General features: G+C 41.8%; 1 protein-coding gene across 1 annotated transcript; it reads right to left on the minus strand.

Annotated features, from left to right (window-relative positions):
- Positions 1-16,365: 16,365 nt before the first annotated feature.
- Positions 16,366-17,778, minus strand: BDNF (brain derived neurotrophic factor). The gene has a single exon (XM_062494677.1). It carries the CDS (start codon positions 17,749-17,751, stop codon positions 17,011-17,013), a length of 741 nt encoding a protein of 246 aa, XP_062350661.1. The 5' UTR covers positions 17,752-17,778; the 3' UTR covers positions 16,366-17,010.
- Between the last annotated feature and the right edge of the window lie 4,080 nt (positions 17,779-21,858).

Genomic DNA, 21,858 nt, shown 5'->3' on the forward strand with positions numbered 1-21,858 from the left:
GGATCAAACCCTTCCTCTCTCACTTATTCTCATACTAGGTCTCCTACTATGTGAAAATCTATAAATAACTCACTACAATCCACATCAGGTTTGATTAGTTGAGGGCAGGGAAAGCAGTGGGTCTACTCTTCTTCCTTCAGTCGTTCTCAAGCAGATCTCCATAGTTTGGTGATCACAACCAAGCAGGAGTTTGGCTCAAAGGTTAATAATGCTCTGTTTGCTTTGCTCCATGTGCTTTTGAAGACTTGGTTGGTATATTCAGCTGTGTTACTCTCTACTATTTTTTTGAAATAAATTAAAACGTTTGAAGAATTATCTGTCTTACCAACAGTTCTGTATTGACATAGCTCTCTGCTCTAGCTATTACGATTTTCCCCTGGGAGGAGCTAGCTTAATAGCTTGCTAGTTTGAGTTAAATGACTTAAATGATAAGTGGCATTTTGTTCTCATTACACTAAGAAAAGTCAATCAATATAAAGCCCATCAATGCCTTAATATAAAAGCAGAAACCAAAGAAAACTGATATTAAGTGGAAATTTAGGATCCATTGTATCGAACACTACAGCTCAGTTTCCTGAACTAGAGTTGACAAACCACCAGTAAATGTCCAGCAGGGAGTAGTTCTGCTGTGATTATACTGCCTAGATGATTTAATAGGTCTTTCTCCTCTCTGATACCCATGAACATAGGAAAATCAATGGCAGCCCACTTAGGGGAAGTACCTTCCCTCTTTTGCTGCAGATGCGTGGTTTGAGCTGCCTGTGCAGAGCAGTGCTGCCAGAGATTCCAGCTGTGTCACCTCCGGGGGAACAGCCACATGCAGGAGCTCTAGGTCAAAATTCAAAGGATTTCTTTGGAACTCCGAAAAACACCACCTCCTTTCCTTTGGAGGAGCTTCAGGGGAGAGGAGAGGAGAGGAGAGGAGAGGAGAGGAGAGGAGAGGAGAGGAGAGGAGAGGAGAGGAGAGGAGAGGAGAGGAGAGGAGAGGAGAGGAGAGGAGAGGAGAGGAGAGGAGAGGAGAGGAGAGGAGAGGAGAGGAGAGGAGAGGAGAGGAGAAGAGAGGAGAGGAGAGGGAGAGGAGAGGGAGAGGAGAGGAGAGGAGAGGAGAGGAGAGGAGAGGAGAGGAGAGGAGAGGAGAGGAGAGGAGAGGAGAGGAGAGGAGAGGAGAGGAGAGGAGAGGAGAGGAGAGGAGAGGAGAGGGAGTGCCAGCTGTCATCTGTAGGACAAGGTGGGGACCAGCTGGCAGGAGTGTGAGATACCTGCCCAGCATCTGCTCCCCTCCCAGAGACCCTTTTGGGACACAGGTCCCTGACAATCAGTGGAGAGAGGAATGCAGCTGGGACAGACACTGATGGCTTCTCCTCCACTGGAGAGCCTTGAGAGCACCTAACTGAGGAATACTCCAAACAGCCCAGCTATGTGGATTTATTCAGACTGGTCTTCTCCTGATCACATTGTCCCACAAGCTCTGAAAATGTTGTGTCTGAGGAATGGAAGCAGCTGCCCCCTCTATATTGCCAAGGTTTTACTGCACCTGTCATTTCATTTAATTTCCAGTAGATGATACTCTACTCCAGATGCTTGCTAATCAGGAATTGCTCCTTACCCAAATGCCAGGCCTTGACAGAAACATTTCTTTGTGTATTCCCAGATTACAGGAAAATAGTCACAATCCATCAAAAGTTGATCAATGGTATGACACGTTTAATTAACAAGTGAAAAGAAAGGAGTAGGTCCGTGCCTTCCCAGTGAAGCCTGTGGTGATAAGCCAGTGCAGAAATGAACTCAATAATTTAAAAACATTTTAGTAAGCAGTGAATATGGGAGATCGCATTGCACATCAGCAGTGCTGGTAAAAAGCATGGGTGTAGGAAAAGCAATAAAACTTTGGGTTTTGGTAGTGAAATCAGGGATAATGGAGTAAAACATCCTTTCTGAAACAATCTTTATGAATTAAAACAACAAGTTTGACCACAAATTGTTTTGTGTTTCCACTTAGAATACTGAATATTATCTGCATATCTTACCCTTGACCAATTTTTACATATTTCTCTGCTTTTCTAAAAAAAAAAAAAAAAAAAAAAAAAAAAAAAAAAAAAAAAAACCACCAAAAAAAACCTTTCAGGACAAAGGACGTATTTTAGCTAAAATAAAAATAAAATTAGAGGAATATTATGATATTTTTCATAATTATAGATATAAAATTTTATATAAAATATTGTATATTTTAACCCCTCTCTCCCCTGCACACTCTATGCTTTGGACACAAAGCCCACCATCCATTAGAAAGCAGGAAAAAAAATCTTCTCCTAATCTGAGCTGGGCCAAGCTGTAAAGAAAAGGTAAGTACTTGTTCAAATCTGTGTTCATGTTAGTTGGAGTCACACTTTTAATGTTCTTCTGCTGGAAATACTGGAAGGATAAAAGCTGATGCTAGGTGTCTCACATCAAGCAATTGTTTTACATCAAAGGAGGGAGGACACTTAATTCTCACAGGAGGCCTGACCCAGTATCAACTCCCCATGATGGTGAAGACCAACAGCACCACTTGCTGACATCTCCATCCAAAATCTTTGCCCTCTGTGCAGTACATGCCCTAAAACTTCCTCCTGCCCTTGCTTTCAAGGAGAAGGACTCATACATACTCACTAATAAAACAACACAGGAAATTCTGTGAAATGATGAAAAGGTAAAAAAAAAAAATGAAAGGAGGAAGTATTGGTCAAACTTATTGTGACTATTAATAAATGGTGCCAAGCAAAGCTTTACCAACACTGCTTATTTCTATAGCAATTCATCTCAAAATCTTGGCCTTTCCACCCACCCCCATGACAATTATTCCAGTAATTTTTAAAGTAAGTGGCAGCATTAACTTAATCTTTTATTTAGCTAACAGGAAAAGGTTGCATTACAGCATTCCTGGAATAAATGTGAGTGTTCTTAAAACTGAATGCATAATTCCCCATTCAGGTGACAAATGGACTAAATATGGCTTTGTCATATCTTGAGCTTTTATTTCAAGTATCACATTATCTGACCGTATTCTTCAAGTTCTAGTTAATCAAATCATGTTGTTTTGTGAAAATCTCAGCTTTTAATAGAGGAATAATGGTTTCCTGAGAGCTACAGAGAAAATCTTAGTTTTAACAGCTCCTAAAGCAAGTATGAAGAAGCTTAGCATCCATGGTTAAAAAAACAGTAACAGAGCTTCAGTTCTAGACCTTGGGCATCTCTAATGATGAGCATTACACAAAGTGTAGATGTGTGGGAAAACACACTACTACATACAGAAAGAGGGAAAAATGATTAAATGATTCAGGTCAGGCCCCCTTCACCCAAGCAGCCATCCTTTGAGACACCTGCCCAAACCTGGGCATGTCCTTTTCCAGCTGCCATTCCATGGCTGTAATGCCACTCAGCAGTGCTGCTGAAGCCTATGGGAAGGATTCAGCTCTATTAAGCCAAAACTAATTTAACTCCAACAGTCTAATCTGTGCACCCGCTGTAACCTGCATCTGGTAGCTTGGCTTCCTTCTGCACCCTCATCACCACTGTTTATCACTGGCCTGTTGAACCCTGCTCCTCTCCCACCCCAGTTCCAAGTCAGCTTGTTTCTCATTTGAACTTTAGCTGCCGGAAAGATAATGTCAACAGAAATCCCAGTGGAGGCAAGCTTTGCAAACAGGATGCTGTTACTTTGCATAAGAGAAAATATTTTTTGAGCATTTTGTGTGAGAACTGCAAGCTAACATCAGGAGAAAGATGACTAAGAAAACATCTCAGGAAGCAGGGCATATGCACATCAGGGGCAGCACGTGGCACAGACATAGCATAAATTACAAGCACACAGTCCTGCACGGACCAGAGCTGCCCCAGCACTGGCTCTGCTCTTACCTGCTGGTCCTTCCTGGTGCCTCCCACATCCCAAGGCTGCCCTCTCCAAGGCTGATGGCCACAAGGGCTTCAAATGGGGCAAACAGAAGGGAAATGGATCCTATAAGCACACCATGAACATCAGAAAATTGAGGTCATCATGCTCCAGCTGAGCTGCATGCAGAGATGGAGGGTGCAAATCCAAGGGTACAACACAAGAGTCAGCTTCCTTGTGTCTTTGAGGGGCTGGACTAAAAGAAAAGAGGGCAGATGGCCATTGGCATGGTACCACAGGTCCCTGGGCAGTGGTAACCATGCCCTAGCCCCTGCAGCACTGGCCTAGAGGTTCAGCCTGCTGGCACTGCCTTCACCTCTTTCCAACCACAAAGCCAGGTGCTTCCTCATTCAAAACCTTGAAAACACCCTGTTTCCTCATTGCAGTGCAGGGAAGGGAGACACATGGGTTTTCTCATTTTCTTTCAAATGAAAGATGATGGGCCAGTTTGTTAAAGAAAGGAGGTGTGGCAATTCTGCTGCTACTTTGCTGTGAGATCTCTAGTGAATTCCTTAAACACTCTGTGCTGAGTTTACCCAGCCATAAGACACATGCAGGCCTTACAGAAATATTGTGTGAAGAAGAACTGCAGTTTCAAATTCTCCAGGGTAAACTGCTCAGACAGGGCAGAGCCTTGTGATTTATTGATGATTTCTTCAACATTTAACGTTTTCCACAGGCCATGGTTCAGCTGAAGACAACACAGTTGTGATCTTTTTTTCCTTCCATGCAAATGGTAACCTAGACAATATGCAAACACATCTGCCGAAATCAATGCAGAATTTTCATCCTCACCCGTCCCTGCTCAGGGACAAAAGTTGGCAGCAATTAGGGAGGTTCAGAAATCAAACATGGAAAGAAAGATGAGAGGCACGCAACTGCATATTTAAATAAGATACAGTTGGTAAAGAAAAGGAATCGTTCTTAAAAGATCACCTAGTCCACTAGGACAAAAAAAAGTTCTTATTATTTATTCCATTTTCATGAAAATGTTTTTAACACTTATTCATCCACCTTCTTCCGTGTCCATGTGAGACATTAATTCTCAGGTAATGAATGATAAACAGAATGAGACTTCTCCAGAAAAATGGAAGATACGAGACTTACGTCTCAGTTATGCTGTAATTAAATCAGCAGTTACAGTCTGCACTATCGAAACCCCACAAGTTTGGTTTTTATGCAGCATAAACAACATCCCTTGTGCATTTCTGACAGCGGTTTTAATTGATGATGGCATTGATTATCTGCATGTAGCTGGCTGGGGGTTTCCTCTGGAAAGTTTTTTATATCTCATTATAGTGCTGAGGAAAGCAGCAAGTGCTCACGGCTGGCACGACTAACGTTTTAGTTGTTACTCTATACTGATCCAGTGGGTTTTTACACCCTTTTCATCCCCATAGCTGAGCCACTTAGAGTGTGATGCTGAACACTGGCTAGTTTGGATGGGATGGAGGGGGCTGCAGCTCTGATACCCCACGCATCCTGTTCTCAATTCTGGTGATCTTACCAAGCAGATCCAGAGCCAGGTAACTGCAGAGCCAGCATCTGGCACTTTGGAACCCCAAATCTGAGTTCCTGGGTAAGGCAGATTGCTGCAGCAGTAGCGGGATTATTTCATATTTTACAAAAAAGCATTTCTGTACATATGTTGGGTTGTCAGGAGCAGCATGAAGCTAATGCTTTTGCATAATTGTGTATTACAGCTTGGAGTCAAAGCTGGTGCGTGGGTGAGGAGGGACTGGTTACACATCTCCAGCAGGAACCCTAACGGATGTCGTAACAGCCACATGAAGAAAACATCTGCTCATTAGCAAAGCTGCTCCGTTTCAGACACTGAGAGCACGCAAGCACCAACAAGCCCTGAGCAGAGGCTGCTCATATATAAACCCCCACGTCAAACCTCATCATTTGGCCACCCTAGCCTCCACCCCCCCAGCCTCTACTCAGCAACATCCCCTGGTCTGCCAGTCAATACAATATTCCAAGGGGATCTTTGCCTCCTGGCTGGCTGCACTGCTCACATTTCTTTTTCTCCTTCTTGCAAACACACTCACCCAGCTAACAGCATCTTGCCCAATTTCTCTGACTTTTCTTTCCAGTTGTTCTGTCTAGTGGCCTTCAACATACTACATCTTAGCCTTTTCTTCCCAAGGCCAAGGGGAGGCGATTTTCTATCCACTTCCCCTGTTGCTCCTTTCTGGGGCAAATCCTGTCCTCTTTGCTAGAAATGGCTTTGTCCCATTTTTAAATTTGTGGGAATCTGTTAACCAGTCTTAAGTCCTTGGTGAAGCACACACCTACACAGCCCCCTGCCTCCCTCAAACGTCCTGCAAACTGCTTCATCCATGCAGATGGGCTCTCCAGTGGTTTCTTGTGGAGGGAGAGCATCTTTGCCCTAGGATGGTCTGTCTCTGGGATCAGGTTTCTGTGGTGGCCCTGGCTGTGAAGCAAACCTGTACTCACCCTGGGCTCTCCTCCAAGTGAGGAGTTTGAGAAACAAAAGAAGGGAAGCAGAACTGAGAGAATGAGACCAGAGATGGTGCGACCACTAATTAATTATCCACGGGGATTTTTTGGACAGGTAATATCAAGTCCTCATATTTTTCCCAAGTCCCCAGTTGGCTGCTGATGAGAGTCAGACACTTGGATCCTCATGTGTATCCATCTGGTCACATATCTTTGGATTAGAGTATCTGTGTAAAGTGAGCACATGTAGCACTGGATCCTGACAGAGCCAGACCTGTCCAAACACAAAGTACAAGAACTACTTTGCCTTATGTGCCCAGCTCTGTGAAGAGGCGGGCTGGATCCAGGGACTTCAAAGTTGTCACAGTTGCTTTCCAGGCCCAAAAAAAAAAAAAAAAAAAAAAAAAAAAAAAAAAAAAAAAAAGTCTGGAGCCCATATTTTCCATCATTTCAAGTCTGCAGTGTACTTGAGAAGTCTGAAGTGTTTGACAGGGTTTTATACTTGCAGAGGGGGATTTTATTTTAAACATCCTTGAAATACTTTGTGGGTAGGAGTATTTCCAGTTTTGGATGGTACATGTATTCTGATAAATAAAATCAGCCTACGGTGTGGACCTTTGCATTGGTAATCAATACAGCATTTATCTGCATTAGTGACTCACACAGCCTGTCACATAGGCTTTGTTCAGTTATTTAATGTAAGTTTATATTTATATTACCAAATATTTACATTGTAGCTATTTTAACATCAATGAGCAGATATTTTGCAATATGTAATTTATTAAAGAATAATAGTTTTGCATCATGTGATGTGCTGCAGTCTTCATAAATACGTCTCTCAAAACTAACAAGTTTTTGGCACCATATATATTGCTCATCTCAAAAGACAGAAAACTGTAAGCCGGAAATGTGGTGAAATAATTGAAAGAAACACTTTTCCTGATCAAATTAGTGTTTATTCAAATCCTAATTTCCTAACCCAAATGATGTCATTAGCCCAAATTCTTCTTCCAGATACACTTTTTATACCTAGAATAGGTCTAAGAAATAACACTGTGTTTGCTGCCTTGTAGACCAAGCTGGCCAAGAAGACAGATCAGTGTCCCTGCCATGTGAGGAGAAGAGGCAGAGTTTTATCTCTGCATCTTAAACTTCGTATTTTGAATACAAATTCTTGTAATTTCCCAGTCACCACTCACAGTAATCATAGCTTTGGCAGAAAAAAAAAATTCTGTTTGTGCTTTTTTTGGTATTGTTTTGCTTTTAAATATACATGTTCAACAGAGTTCAACAAGAACACATTGCAAAAAACACTGCAGGACCCTAAAGGTAAATCTTTAAGTGACTTTTTATTGGGACCCAGCAATGCTTGGGTACAGAGGTAAGAAAACCCCCTCCTGGGTAATGACAGAAACCTCTGGGTACATTGATGTACACAAAGATGCAAAAATAGATAGTGCCACAGACCTGAACCAGAGCAGAGGGTCTGTGCTCTGTATGGTGGAGGATGAAAACTGTTGGGTGGAACAAACTCATTTGCTTCAAAGAATTCTCAGCCAGGCATGCAGCTGCAGGACCCCGTGTCCAGACATGGAGCTGGGCAGCTGGCAACCTGCTGGCAAAATATGATCAGCAACATTCAGAGCAGCAACAACAACAACAACAAAACGGCAAAACTTAATGGGAAAGTAGAGCCAGGGAGCTCAGCTGTGCCTGAGACCACATGAAGTCTGTAGCACTGCAGAGACATGGCAGGTTTCTCATCCCTGCTGGATCCCCGTGGCTGGCTGTAGTTCAAATACATCTTTGTAAATCCAAAACAAACAGTGACCTGACTTTAATTTACTAGAAAGGCAAACTCACACAACTTAGGAGCATGAAGACCAAAGCAGTGGAAAGAAGTGACACGTGGTTGTGTGCAGGACCCAGGAGATGACTCTCACCCCCTGCTCTCTGAGAGCCTCCTGGACCAGACGAGGTCCCACACAATCCTCCTCTGGGTCAGGGGTCACTGGGGCTGAAATCCACACAGGCACACACCACTGTGTGGCAAAGGTCCCTGTGCCAGTACCATGGGGGCTTTTTCATGTTACTCTGCAAGAGGAAGTTTCTGGAGAAGTCCACACCAAATATAATCACCAGTGTGGCCACCCTCATACTTGACCTCTAGTGACAGCCAAGTCCCCAGTTTTCCCAAGTCCCAGGATGGGGGTGGAAATGGGGCAGTTTTATGGCAATTGCCTCCCAGACTACTCCTCTGCCAGTCTTCATCCCAAGTTCTTCCTGAGCTAAAACTGATTATGTCCAGAATGACTTCTGCTAGATTTAGTCTCGATTTATTGAGTGCTCTTTAATCCTCCAGCTGAATTCAGTAGACACTGTGCTTTTCAAGGGCAGAATTAGGCTCTGTGATTAAGGAAAAACTGTCCTATTTAAAGGAGAGAAAAACAAAAGCTCCAAGAAAGAATATTGGCAGAGGTCTCTGGGCTTGAAGATTTGTTCTGCAATGCCCCAACTTACTGCATAGGTGGTCATTTCATTAGTCTTGCACAAAACTGTAAATTACACCATTGTTACAGCCCTATTCAATACCTGATAGATACTTTATTAGAGATGCTGCACCAGTTCTTAGAAACCATAGGTATGTGCTGTGCTATGAAGCTCAGAACAGAGCGTTGTGTTTCTTAAAGGGAATTTATGAAGTGACCATTGCATAGGTAGTGGATTGCAGACCCCTAATGTCATCTTAGGATACAGAAACCCTTTATTTCAGGATCACTTCTTATTAACATATTGCCTTGGAAGCTCAAGCAAGGCTTGAACAGTCCATTCACTATTTTCAGTGACAGCCAGGGCTAATTAGCTCATATAACTATTGGTTGCACTACTTTATCTTCATTGTTCCTCTGACTTTCCATGCAGGCAACAATTACAAAGCCATAAGGACATGCAGAATTGTGCCTGGAATCTCTGGTTTAATTAGTGAAGGCACAGACAAGAGCAGCACTGCTACTGCTAACTGCAGAGACGCCTGCCTGACAGATTCACTGAGGGATTTCATGTGTTTTTCTGCCTTTTCTCTGTGTCCCACACTTTGCAAGCTGAATTTAACAGCTGGCAAAAAGAGTTGTGCTCTTTTGTCAGGCTCACTGAAATAAAATACCTGACTATCAAGGTCTCAATGCATATGAAGATTGTTATCTTTTTGGGAAGGTAACAGTAATGCACGTTTTAAGGGAACACACAAACCGATGCTTTTCTTACCTTAGCTTCTTCCAAGCTCTTGCCCTATTTTCCCCTGGGAAAACAAAGCTGCTGTTTGGCACATCAGGTGATGAATTTGTATTTCACTAGACAGCTTGTTTGCTACAAGACTTCTGAAAACAGGGGCATGGCTCATTCCTCCTGAAGCGCTGAGCTGAGACTGCCATTGTCTGTATTTAAGCACAGGGTCATCTACCCTGTGACATGTCTTGCAGTGAGCCAACAAGAAGTTGTTTGATACCCTCTACTGCACAACAGGGCAAGGCAGCTGGCAGCAGGATCCACTCTGCTTCCCTCTCCTGCCATGACAGCTCTTCAGCAGGGACCTGTGCAGCTCAGTGGAATGCACCAGCAGCTATTAGAGAGATTGAATGGGCATGTCTGAACTTCTATCCCCTGAAACAGGGAGGTGAGTGATCCACACAGGCACAGCTGGCAGCAAAGGGGGAACTCAAAGGAAAAGAAATGTGAGATTATATGGTTGTTTTGAATAGTTCAGCTGAAGCTGAGTGAGACTTCCTCTGTACCCTTCAGAATTGAACAGCCAGATGGTAACATCTCCAAGACTAATTTACTCAAACACAAGGGAATAGTGGTCAAAATCTGTAACAAGCTGGGAAGTGATTTGACAATAGGTGACACAACCACAGGTCACCTTGCTCCCACAGCCCAGCACTACCAGTCATCTGTTAGCAGAGATCTGCATCTATATCAGCACATCCTTTTGGCTCTACCCTCAGGAGCAGTAGCTCTCACGAGGCAAAAAAAAAAAAGGGTATTAATTTACATGGTGATGTAGTGATTTTATTTTTTTTTAAATACATACTTGTGTTGCTGAAGCTGTTCTTGTTCACCACGTGGCTTGCATTACACAGGGACGTGAAGGACAGAGATTTTGCTTAGCCCAAGAATAAAGCAAACCAGAAAGACTCAAAAAAAAAAAAAAAAAAAAAGATGCTGCACAGTTTGAGTTTCTTGTAGCTTAACAGGACTTTAGGTATGCATTTGTTGGTGAATGGCAAAGGTGGGATGTCCAGCCTGCTATGAACAGGGGAAGCAGCAGTATATCACATGCACTTTGCTCTCAACAAAGCTCACTAGATTTGTTTTTATATTTCTCAAAGCTTTTTTGCGTATGTCCTTCCATTCCATTTTACAGCTGCACCATGCCTGTGTGTAAGAGCAGAGTGTACATCGGAGGCGAAAGGGCCTCGTTGGGCTGTTTCATGGAAGTAAATGGTGACACTGGCAGCACTATTTTTGTAACAGAAACATGGTCACACATATTTTATACTGTCTTGAATACTGAAATAACAGATTCCCAAGGCTGGAGTCCAAATATAGCAGAACGTCTATGAAGGACCATGTTGGGGTTAGAGGAAAAATGAGTCTCCCAGCAGAATGGTCTTCAAAGGTCAAATAATCTATAAGTGGAAACCTTCTTAAGGTAATTTAAAACCCTCAGTGCAGATGACAGTTGAAGGAATATTTAGTCCACCAGGTACTTGCACCCCTGTTTAAGAGTCTGAGCAGTTTTAAAGGCTGTTATAATTAACATAACACAGGAGGAGAAGACAGCTTGGTTTACACACATGAACTGCAGTTTGAACTTTATAGGCTTAAGCCACACCAGATTTTTTTACTAAATGGGAGGAAGGGACAGTATAAAAAAAGGATTCTTTTAGCAAAGGGAAACGTTTTGAGAGTGTGGACTTACGAGATGCCATTTCTGGAAGTGCAAAACTCTGCACTCCCAGCAGGACATATCCTTCCTCGTAACCCATCCCTTTGCTGGCAGAGGCAGAAAAGAGGATTTAGACAAGAAGCCTCGCAGCTCTGTGCCAAATCCTCCTCCTCATCTCTGAAATCCCTGCGTGAGCAAACTGGCAGTTGTTGTTCAGATGAGATCAGCGGTGTCTGCTGCAAGCTGAGGCAGTGGAGGACTCTCGGCAGCAGGGAAGCCCTCGCTGCCTGCACGGTCCTCCCAGGCCCTGGAATTACCGGGAATTGCCACTCCTTGTTCCCTCGGCACCTTATTCCTCCAGAGCGAGGACCTGCAGCAGCAAGTGGGGCAGCTGCAATCCTGTACGGAGTCAACAGCACAGCAGCAGCCTGACCAAGAGGGACAAGCGAGCAGCACCAATAGCGATTCTACAGCTACATAAATACATTTACATATGGTGACCTCGGTATGGAGAATGGAGCCGGTCACAGGCAGGTTTTAGAGACTCACTCTTGCACAGAAAAACAAAAAACCAGCAGCTATGTGCCATTTGTCTCAGTAGAGAGGGGTTGGTGTAGCAAACAGCAGTTTACCTCCAAGTGCTTTCTGTCACTGTCTAACAGGATTTAAAAGACTTGAAAGACTTTCCAGGAGCATTTCAAATTCCACACGTGAATCCAGATCTTGTGTGGAAAAGCAGGATCACTCGTGCTGTCTCCAGTCCATCTCCCACAGGCATCAAAATAAAGCTAGCCTTTAAATTCTCTTATTTATAGCAACACCACAGTCTCTCAGTACCCAAAATGGTAGCAAGTTGTTTTATAAAACCAAACTCTACCTCTAAAAAAAGTTCAGGGAAAAAGAACCAAACCTCCTCCTCTTCCAAAATACCCCCTAAAGAAACTTCCTGACTTTAGACATCTACTTCCTTCATAATGTCAGACATCAGTGCTCTTTATATTTACTCAAAACAAGTTCATCAATTACTTTTTCATTTTAATTGACCTGCCAAAAGGTGTCTTCTCAATGAGGACCTAATTAGGGGAAGGAGCCTGTGGAAGCCGTGTATTAGATCCACCTTGGACAAACTGAAACAAACATCCTCCCCCTCTCATTACACTTCAGTGTAGCTTGCTGTTCAAAAATCTTTCACTGCTTTCTATTATTTTTTTGCTGAGTAATTTTGAAGTCTAGCTATGGATTTTTTTTCTTTTTTTCTTTGCTCCAAGTGAGAAAAGCCATAGAAATACCCTAGAGAGCTAGGACTCAGTAGAGTGGCTGACTGGGTGGTTAGCACCTGGTATCTTCCTCTGCAGCTCAAATATGTATTTTGAGTGCGTGCATTTCATTCTCTAAGCACCCATGTCATATAATCAACATACATTTAATGAGCTAAAAGCAAATTCTCTGTCCTACTTCAGGAAGGAGGCAGGATCCAAGCAGAGCCAGCTCCTGCAGCCAGGAGCATGCACATGGTGTGGTCAAAATGCAGCTCCATTCATCCACATCCCAAAGATTTTAGTATTCTGTTAGATTATGTTAAGATGACAATAAAGAAAGCAAAGTGCATGCAGGTGTGTTTAATATAAATGACAATCTGCAGAAGCATAATTTCCTCAGATTTTGTGAGATATTGCTGGTACTGGGCTCTTGAAAAATCTGCAGCAATAATTTTTTTTTAAGAGTTAGGGTTTGTGCTTGTCCCCCTGCCTCCCTCCTTAAGTTAGATGAAAGTTTTCTACTCATCATGAGGATTTATTGATTATAGGTCTATGGAATAATTAAATACACAGGCTTGGCAGTGGTAGTAGAGAATACTATTTTAGAAACGTTAATGAGATGTGAAATCCAAGGAATTCCACTCCTAGTACCCTGTAGGGTCAAAAATCAGTGCAGGTGATATAAATATAAATGACACCATTTAAAAATCAGGTGCTTGACTACAGCTATTGAGTTTATGTCTCCCTTATCTCTTAGTTACTAAGGGTACAAATTCCCACCCCCTTACATCCATTATACTCTTTATTTTATACTTGAGTAAAACCATATACATGTCATTCATGGGCTTTTAGTTCATGAGGGCTTTTGTGCTAGAATTAAATGGAAATACATCATTCTGCAAATATCCCCAACTTTTATGTGAAGCAAATTCTTTCTATCCCTCCCCTCCTGATGCTAACTGTCCAGCTATGAAACAGGGGGCTATCTGCCCTCCGAGTGAGATTTTATTGCTAAAAGAGAGTAAAAAATGTTTTAAAACAAAGAACACGCATATTTATAGTAAAACTCAAGTTTGTTTTACAATTAGAGAAAAGTCACATGGTCCTCCCAAAAAACCCCGGTTTTTTATATATATGTATTTCGAAAATATATTTAAAAACGTAAAAAACTCTAGTTAAACATATATTATATTAATCAGTACACTTAAATATAGCTTAATTATATTTACAATATGACGCAGTTGCTTTTAAATTTTAATGCCAATTTCAGTATTTTCCCAAAAAAAACATAAAATTATATAAATATACAATAAATATTTATGTTACACAAGATGAATAATAGAGAACAAGGCCACAGACATGAACTTACAAGTTGCAAGAGTCTTTAACACAGCACTAGGCCTGCTGACATGCATGATATACTTCTGTCACAAACAGACCAGAGCAAGAGTTTAATTTAATGATATAAAGAAAAACCAACCCTCCCCTCTCTGTCTATGTGCTGACTAAAGCTGCCCAGCCTGTTGGGTGTATAAGGTCAGGCATGGGAGGGCCATGGGACTGCAGGTTAATTGCCAGTTTAACCTCAGATCAGTAAGTACAGAATGGGGAATATCACTCTGGGTGCAGTTACCAGACACAGTTCTCTAGGTTCCCAGCTCCAGCCCTTAGTCCTCCCCAGCTACACGGGCTGTGCTTTACCCCTCTGAACCTACCATCCCACTGTTCCAGTTCTGCCAAACCTGCACCACCTGTTCTGTGCCAGGTCAGGATTTATAAGTAAAGGATTTATAACTTTGGGAAGTAAGGAACTTTATTTCTAGCATGATTTATGCAGCAACACTTCTTCTTTGAAAGGAAAGAAATTCAATTTCTTTGAACTAGTAGTTATTTTATTCCTGTATCTGAATTAGACTACTGTCAGAACCTAGCTATATTTTTCTTTTCCAGTCTCGATGAGTGATTTGTTTGTTATTCACATATCAGCATCATCCTTTCCTTAAAAGCAACCAACCCTTGTTTTGAGAGAAGCCAACATTACACCACTTCTCTGCTGCAGGCTAGGACTGTTGCTGAGAATAGCTCCTGAGTCATGTTAGGTTTACTAAATGCAAATTACAATATGCACACAGGTACTGGTCCCAGGGGAACAAAAGGGTTGAGTGGAAGGTGTACTTGCCCATGATCTTTAAGATCCTTTCCAACACAAAACATTATTTGATACTATGATTTAATCTGCATGAAGGGTATCTTAGATGAAGTTTTGAAAATTTCAGTAAGGTGTTGGGTTGTTTTCAGTGTTTTCTTTTTTTTTTTTTTTTTTCTGTGTGGGAAATTCCCATCAGCAATTGCTGGGGAAGGCTGAAGTTTGAAGTTCAGGTGGGTCCAACAACCCTCTCTTCTCACTCACAGCACTTCAACAGCCAGTTATCCTCAGGAAGGGGCTGCCCTTCTACCCTAAGTAGAAGAAACCACTGATGTGAAAGGGTCTGTTAGCTTTGGGCACTGGTTTCTACCAGTGATGACATAAAATCCGTGCTAAATATGCTCCTCAAAGAGCATTACTGGGGCCAACGTATTTCCATAAGCTTTGCCCAGTCAAAGTTTTAATAAACACAGATTCTACAGCATTCAGAAGCAGATTATATTTTGCAGTATTTTCCTACTTGTTCAGCTATTTATTTTTTTTTTAATCTACAGGAATTTCAAATATAGCATCAGCCTTCAGTGAGCTTACTAACAAGCTATTTCTGTTCTCAGCCCACTGTAAGCCAGTGCAAGTGGTGTGCACAGCTCTCAGCCTTACAACCTGCCTTTCTAGCACTACTTCTGTCAGGAGGGGGAAAATGCAGAGCTAAACACATCTCTCAGAACCTAAGCGAGTTAACCTAACTCCTCCAGCACTTACTCTTCATCTACTTCAAGAGTGGTTTTTTAGTGCCAATATTTGTTTCATAAAGCAAGTCTGACAGCAGAGGTAGAGCCACATGAACACGATGCTAACTGCTTTCTACTAAAAGCAGTGCCCCCTTCTGTCTCATTCCCAAGGTAATTTCCAGGGCTCCTTCAGGCAGAGATGCCACCAGAGTTTGCCCACCAGCTTTGCAGGCATTCTCTGGAGGGGAAGGGCATCCATGTGCATGGCCAAGCTCTCGTTCTCTAACACAATGCACAGGCCACATTCAGCAATGACAGCAGGTGGGATAGCCTCAGTCAACCCAAAACACTGTGATTTGTTCCCAACTGGCTAAGCTATAAAATCCCACAGATAACCTGATTTTCAGATCCACCATCATTTTTCTAGACCCTTTTTCTAGTGACACTCTCACTGTGCTTCACTAAAACATTTGATCCAAGCACAGTCTTTATTATAGGAAAATAATTGCTCTGAACACTACAGAATATTCTCTATATGGTAAGCTCCAGTTCTGTGGTAAGTGAAATACTTAAAGATCACAAACAATCTCCCTCCAGAGGGACAAAAGGGGGAAAAAAAATTCTCAAACACAAGCAAACACGGTATAAGCAAATGCATGTCTCTAAAGACCGAAAATTGAAAAAGAAAAAACAAACAAACAAAAAAACCCCAACAACAACAAACCACCCCCCAACAACCAAAAGAGCATGTTGCCATACAGTTAAATAAGTGTTGTCTTTAAGCCTGAAGTTCAACAATGTGAAGTGGAACATCAACATTCTTTTTCAGTTGCCTCTTTTTATTATTTTTTTGTCAGTAGTTGGACTGCTATTGCAAACATCTTCACAACATACAAAACCCAATTTTTTTTCTAATCCAGAATAAGGTAATAATTTCTTTCTTTTTCAATCTGATGGGAATTCAAAAGTAAAAGAGAAACAGTAAAACTATGACAACAGCACCTTCACATTGTTTTAATTTCAACGCTACCAGGAGTTAGAAGCAGTAAACATATATACTAACAGACTAAAGATACTTAGTGTCTAAAATGTAAACAGAATGTTTTGGTTCAATTAATTTTTCTGAAAGAGGACCTTTATCATTAATTCACAATTGAAGCAGCATGCAATTTTATTCTTTTTTTAAAAAATTTTTTATATTTTCAATTCTTGGCAACGGCAACAAACCACAATGTTATGGAGGAATGTAATGCAGACTTTTTTGTTTGCTTTTCTTTTTTTTTTTTGGTTGGTTTTTTTTCTTTTTTTTTTCCTTTTTTTTTTTTGTTTAAACTTGTGCGCAGGTGACTATTGTTCCCCTTCAGGTCATGGATATGTTCAATAAATAGATTGTGTAACCACTGTACTGTATAAACTTCAGTCATACATGCAGTCCATAAAATTATTTTTTTTTTAACTGAATAATTTACCCTGTTATGTATATATACAAATAGATAATTTTGTCTCAATATAATCTATACAACATGAATCCACTATCTTCCCCTTTTAATGGTTAATGTACATACACAAGAAGTGTCTATCCTTATGAAGCGCCAGCCAACTCTCTTTTTATTATCCATGGTGAGAGCTCTCACGTAAGACTGGGTAGTTCGGCACTGAGAGTTCCAGTGCCTCTTGTCAATGCCCCTGCAACCTTCCTTTGTGTACCCCTTAGGGTTGCATTTGGTCTCATAGAAGTATTGCTTCAGCTGGCCTTTGGGTACTGGAACTTTTTCCAGGACTGTGACAGTTGCCCCGGACATGTCCACTGCAGTCTTTTTCTCCGCTGCTGTCACCCACTCACTTGTGCTGTCACATACACTCAGCTCCCCACGGCGAGCTGGGTCAGAGTGGCGCCGGACTCTCATGGACATGTTTGCAGCATCCAAGTAGTTTTTGTATTCCTCGAGCAGAAAGAGCAGGGGGGGTTCCAAAGGCACTTGACTGCTTAGCATGACTCGGGAAGTATACAAGTCTGCATCCTTGTTTCCCTCACTGGGCTGGATGTCCTGGTCCTCGTCTAGAAGCTCCTCTATGACATGTTCAAAAGTATCTGCCAACGATGTCAGTCCTCTTGAACCAGCACTGGGCCCATTTATGCTCTCAAGAGTCCCATGGGTCCGAAGACCTGGGTAAGCCAAGCTGCCTTGTCCTCTTAGACTAGCTTCTTTCATTGGGGCAGCTTTCATGCAAGTGAAGTAGGAGATAACCATAGTAAAGAAAAGGATGGTCATCACTCTTCTCACTTGGTGGAACTGTTAAAAACCAAGAAAAATAAATTAACTTACAAGGTTTGGAGTAATAAAAATTCACTCAACTAGTCACAAGACATTGCATTTTCTACAGAGATGTTCTCCATGCAGTTGCAACTCATTACCAAAGACAAAGCATACTCTTGTAGAAGAGCGTTCCTGAGTTTGGAGTTTCAGAAAAAGCGTATGCTGCACCACAGGCAACATTGATCCCAGCAACTTGGTTCTTACATGCTACAATCTCTCTGTAGTAAGTATTAGATACTATGCAGACTCCTATTTATTGACCAATTATACCTATTTCAAGTAGCAGCAAAAGCAGAATGCTATTTAGCAATGCAACATTTCAGCATAGCTTCACAGCTGTGAAAGGCAAGACTTCCATTTCAAGCACAAATGTAAATACTTGATTTTGAGGATCACTCTATGGCAGAAAATAGTTCATCATTCTGCCCACAAAAAAAACCAAACAAACAGAAAAAAAAAAAACACAAAAATCCCCCCCCCCAAAACAACAAAAAAACCACACCCCACAAAAAAACCAACCAACCAAACAAAAAAAACCCACAAACAACCAACCAAAAACTCCCTCCCAAAAACAAAAAACAAAACAACTGAGCAGCACCAGGATAAACTGCATTTGTGTTTTGAAAGCAGCCTTTCTCAGGTGGGCAAAAGTGTTTATGCCTGGTTAGAGCCCAGAGGCCATAATGAAACCCAGCATAACCAGCCCTACTGCCACACTGAAACACAGCAGTTTGCCTGTTTCTCTCACTTTCTGCCTCAAAATCTGGCACATGTTAAGGGTTGTGCTTTGATGTTTAAGTGTATGCTCATCTCTGTCCTCTCTGAGAGAGGAGGAGTAGCACCAGAAAGGAGTCCTGGTAAGGAAATTCCTCACCAGGCTTGGAGTCAGCACAACTCGCTCCTATTGGAACTCCCAACTGCTTGAAGCTCATACAGATTCCTTCTGAAGTGCTTTCCTAAGTCTCCTCAGGCTAGAAATTGTTTCCTCCTCAAGTGCAGAGTAGATATTTTACATCCTGTTACAAGAAATACCCCCAAATCCTGCAGTGACAGAGAGCTATGCCTTCTGTCTGATCCCAAGCACTACTGCAACATCTATCATATCCAGCTGTTATTTTTTTACCTCCTGATCCCTCTTCTCACCACTTCTGTTTGCTAGAAAGCAATGGCATTGTTCACATTTTTGAAAAATCAGCTAATGCATGTTTCAGAGCTTTTGAAGTTCGTTTGGAAGTACTTCATACTTGGCAACACTCATTGGAGTAAATGCTATTTCTGTTTGCCAGCAGGGTGCTATGTAAAAAGACTTATTTTATCTCCAGCAAATATGCTGTGGGAAATGAGTACTCTTATGACTTAAAATAGAAAGGCAATTTATCATAAAACATACAAATAAAATGAAATGTGCACTAGAAATGCAGTGCCCAAAATGTAGGTCTTAAAGTACTTAATGAAAGCAGGGTGGGAAGTGTTCAGGTTTATGTCCGTGCCCCCCTCATTGCCAGGCCCCACTAAACAACATTTTGGCAAAAAAAAAATCTTTCTAACTCTAAGCATAACTCTTCCTTCATCCCTCCATCTCTCTTCCTGTTTAATAGTGTTGTTGTGGCATAGATTTATTAAGATTAAACAAACCTGACATCTGTGACTCACAGGAACACAGCATTTGCTCTAACCATGCAGAGCATTAATATTTTGCAGGTTTTTTTTCAAGATGGGATTTTGAAAACATTCTACAGATAGTGTCATATTTCTTCCTCAAAGGGGAAGAGGCCTCACAAAGGTGATTCACAAGACAAGGACAAAGACTGCTAGTCTTCCTTTATCAAATGAGAGACAAGACAATTCTTCTTGTCTTGAAAATGGGTGGCTCAGCTAACATACAAATGCAGAGGCAATGGGAAGAAAAAAAAAAAGTGTATATACTCTCTCTTCAGAGAATTGCTTAATACAAAACCTAAAATGAAAAGAACCCCAAACACTCTCATCACACTTTGTGGCCACCAGAGCGGTGAACAGCAAACAGATCTGGCTCCTAACCAAGGTCCTGTTGTTTTTACCGAACTAGGGCCCAGAGGTCCTGGCCAGTTCTTGACTCTCTAGGACAGAGTCTCTCTGAGCACATATACCCTCCAAGGGGCCTTCCAGAGCAAAAGACAGAGGGCAAAAGAGGCACCAAGCCAAGCACAGAACAGAAAGAAGTTTGCACTCATCAGGTAAGAACACCAGCTGCAGGTGATCAGCTGCTTCTCAAGTCAGATAGGTGAACAAAGGAGAGAAGAATCCCTGGACCAGGCCATATTGTTCATTACTGTTACTGGGCTGTTTTCCTTACACAGATGTGAAAACAGAAGAGTGGCTGTGCAACGTCACTCACATGGAGGCTTTTCTTAAAAGAAAGGCAGTGGAGGACAGCGGTGTAAATTGACTTCAAGAAGCCCTCAGCATCCTCCATTGACAGCTGGTTGGTCACCACATCTAACAGTACTTTATATATCGCATTAAGTTTTCCTTAATCAATTATGCCTTCCATTTAGCACGAAAACTGGTGTAAAGTTTGATCAATTTACATCCCATCCAATGACACAACCACCACTATTATCTGGGATGACAAATTGTGTACAACTAGACTCGGGAAACCAACAGTCTTTGGACAGGCATTACCCATAATAAGATACTGATGACACAGAAGAAAAAATATTTGCTTAAAAGCCAGTCCTCTTCCTCCCATTTAAAACTTATTTAGAAGAGCATGTCAAAGTAAGCTTTAGCAGCACAGATACAAGGAATTTTGCTAGCAAGCAACTGCAGATCAAACATCTACTACTCTGCAAATGAGTCCCAGACCAAGCTGGAGTCCAGAAGCAGAATGTAAAAAGATTCTTCTATCTTGACAGTGACTTGAGCACTATACAGAGTCCTTATAGTAAAATTGTATCAAGTGATTTAATTAATACAAGGGTGTAATATTTTATCACCTGGGAAATATCTTCATTTTAGAGACTACAGCAATTTATATTAGCAGTTGCTAAAAATCAGCTAGTTTAACATGCTTTAGCAGAGTAAGACATCTCACTTCATGGGTAGAATTAGACAACCTTTCGGCTATTGTTAAACTGACACATGAATGTATGTGTATTGGTTTTATCTAACTTGACTTTTTGGTGAAGAGGGAAGAAGACACGGGAGGAGAACGACACAGTGACACACCGAGGTCGGTGAAAGGAGGGAGGGGGAGAAGGAGGTGCTACTTCATCAGAGCTGAGATTCTTCTGAAAGGCATGCTTGGCACTATGATACAAGGAACTGTGTCCCTGTAATTCACGAAGTGCATGGGGGGATGCAGAGGTCCGCTCGCAGCCTGTGAGAAAAAGGTGTTCATACTGGAGAACATGGGTGCTGGAAAGCTGTAATCTAGTGAGGAACTCGAAGAGAGAGAAAAAGAACCCTTGCTTCCAAACTAGAACAACCCATCCTTAAAAAAATGGCACCCCATGAACTAAAATGACCCACAACATGTAGTTTGGGAAGACTATCTTGCCCAGGGAAGGGACTTGCTTTACAAGCAGGCCGGGTGGGACTGCTACTCGTGAAAATCAGAACCACATTGGAAACGTTCACAAAGAACTGCCTCCCATGGGCAGGACCCCACTACATAATAGAAGAGACTCCTCTCCTGGGCGAACTGCAGAAAGATTTTTAGAAGTGATAAACTGACTAAAAACCCTGTACTTTGTCTCCCTGCACTGTCAGTGGGAAGGAAATAAGGGCTGGGGGAGGGGTGGTGGGGGCGAGGACAAAAGTTTTCTAAAGGTTTATTTTAGCTCAAATTATCATCTTTTAATTCTGTTCATAATTTTTTCTATACCTTTTAAGTTTTGAGCCTATTTTGCCCTTAAAGTGTTTCTTTCCAATCCTTACCTCAACTCATGATCCTCTTTGGGTTTTCTTTCTCCCACCTCTGCTCAGCTAAAGCAGAGGAGAATAGCTGAAGAGATTTTTTTGTGGATGCCTGGCATTTAGCATCACACCACGACAGCATGGTTCCTCTCTTTTAATGAG

The sequence above is a fragment of the Cinclus cinclus genome, chromosome 6 (assembly GCF_963662255.1).
Source record: "Cinclus cinclus chromosome 6, bCinCin1.1, whole genome shotgun sequence".
Taxonomy (NCBI): Eukaryota; Metazoa; Chordata; class Aves; order Passeriformes; family Cinclidae; genus Cinclus; species Cinclus cinclus.

Excerpts from the sequence above, each read along its gene's own strand:
- BDNF (XM_062494677.1), bottom strand. The coding sequence starts at position 17,751 with ATGACCATCCTTTTCTTTACTATGGTTATCTCCTACTTCACTTGCATG.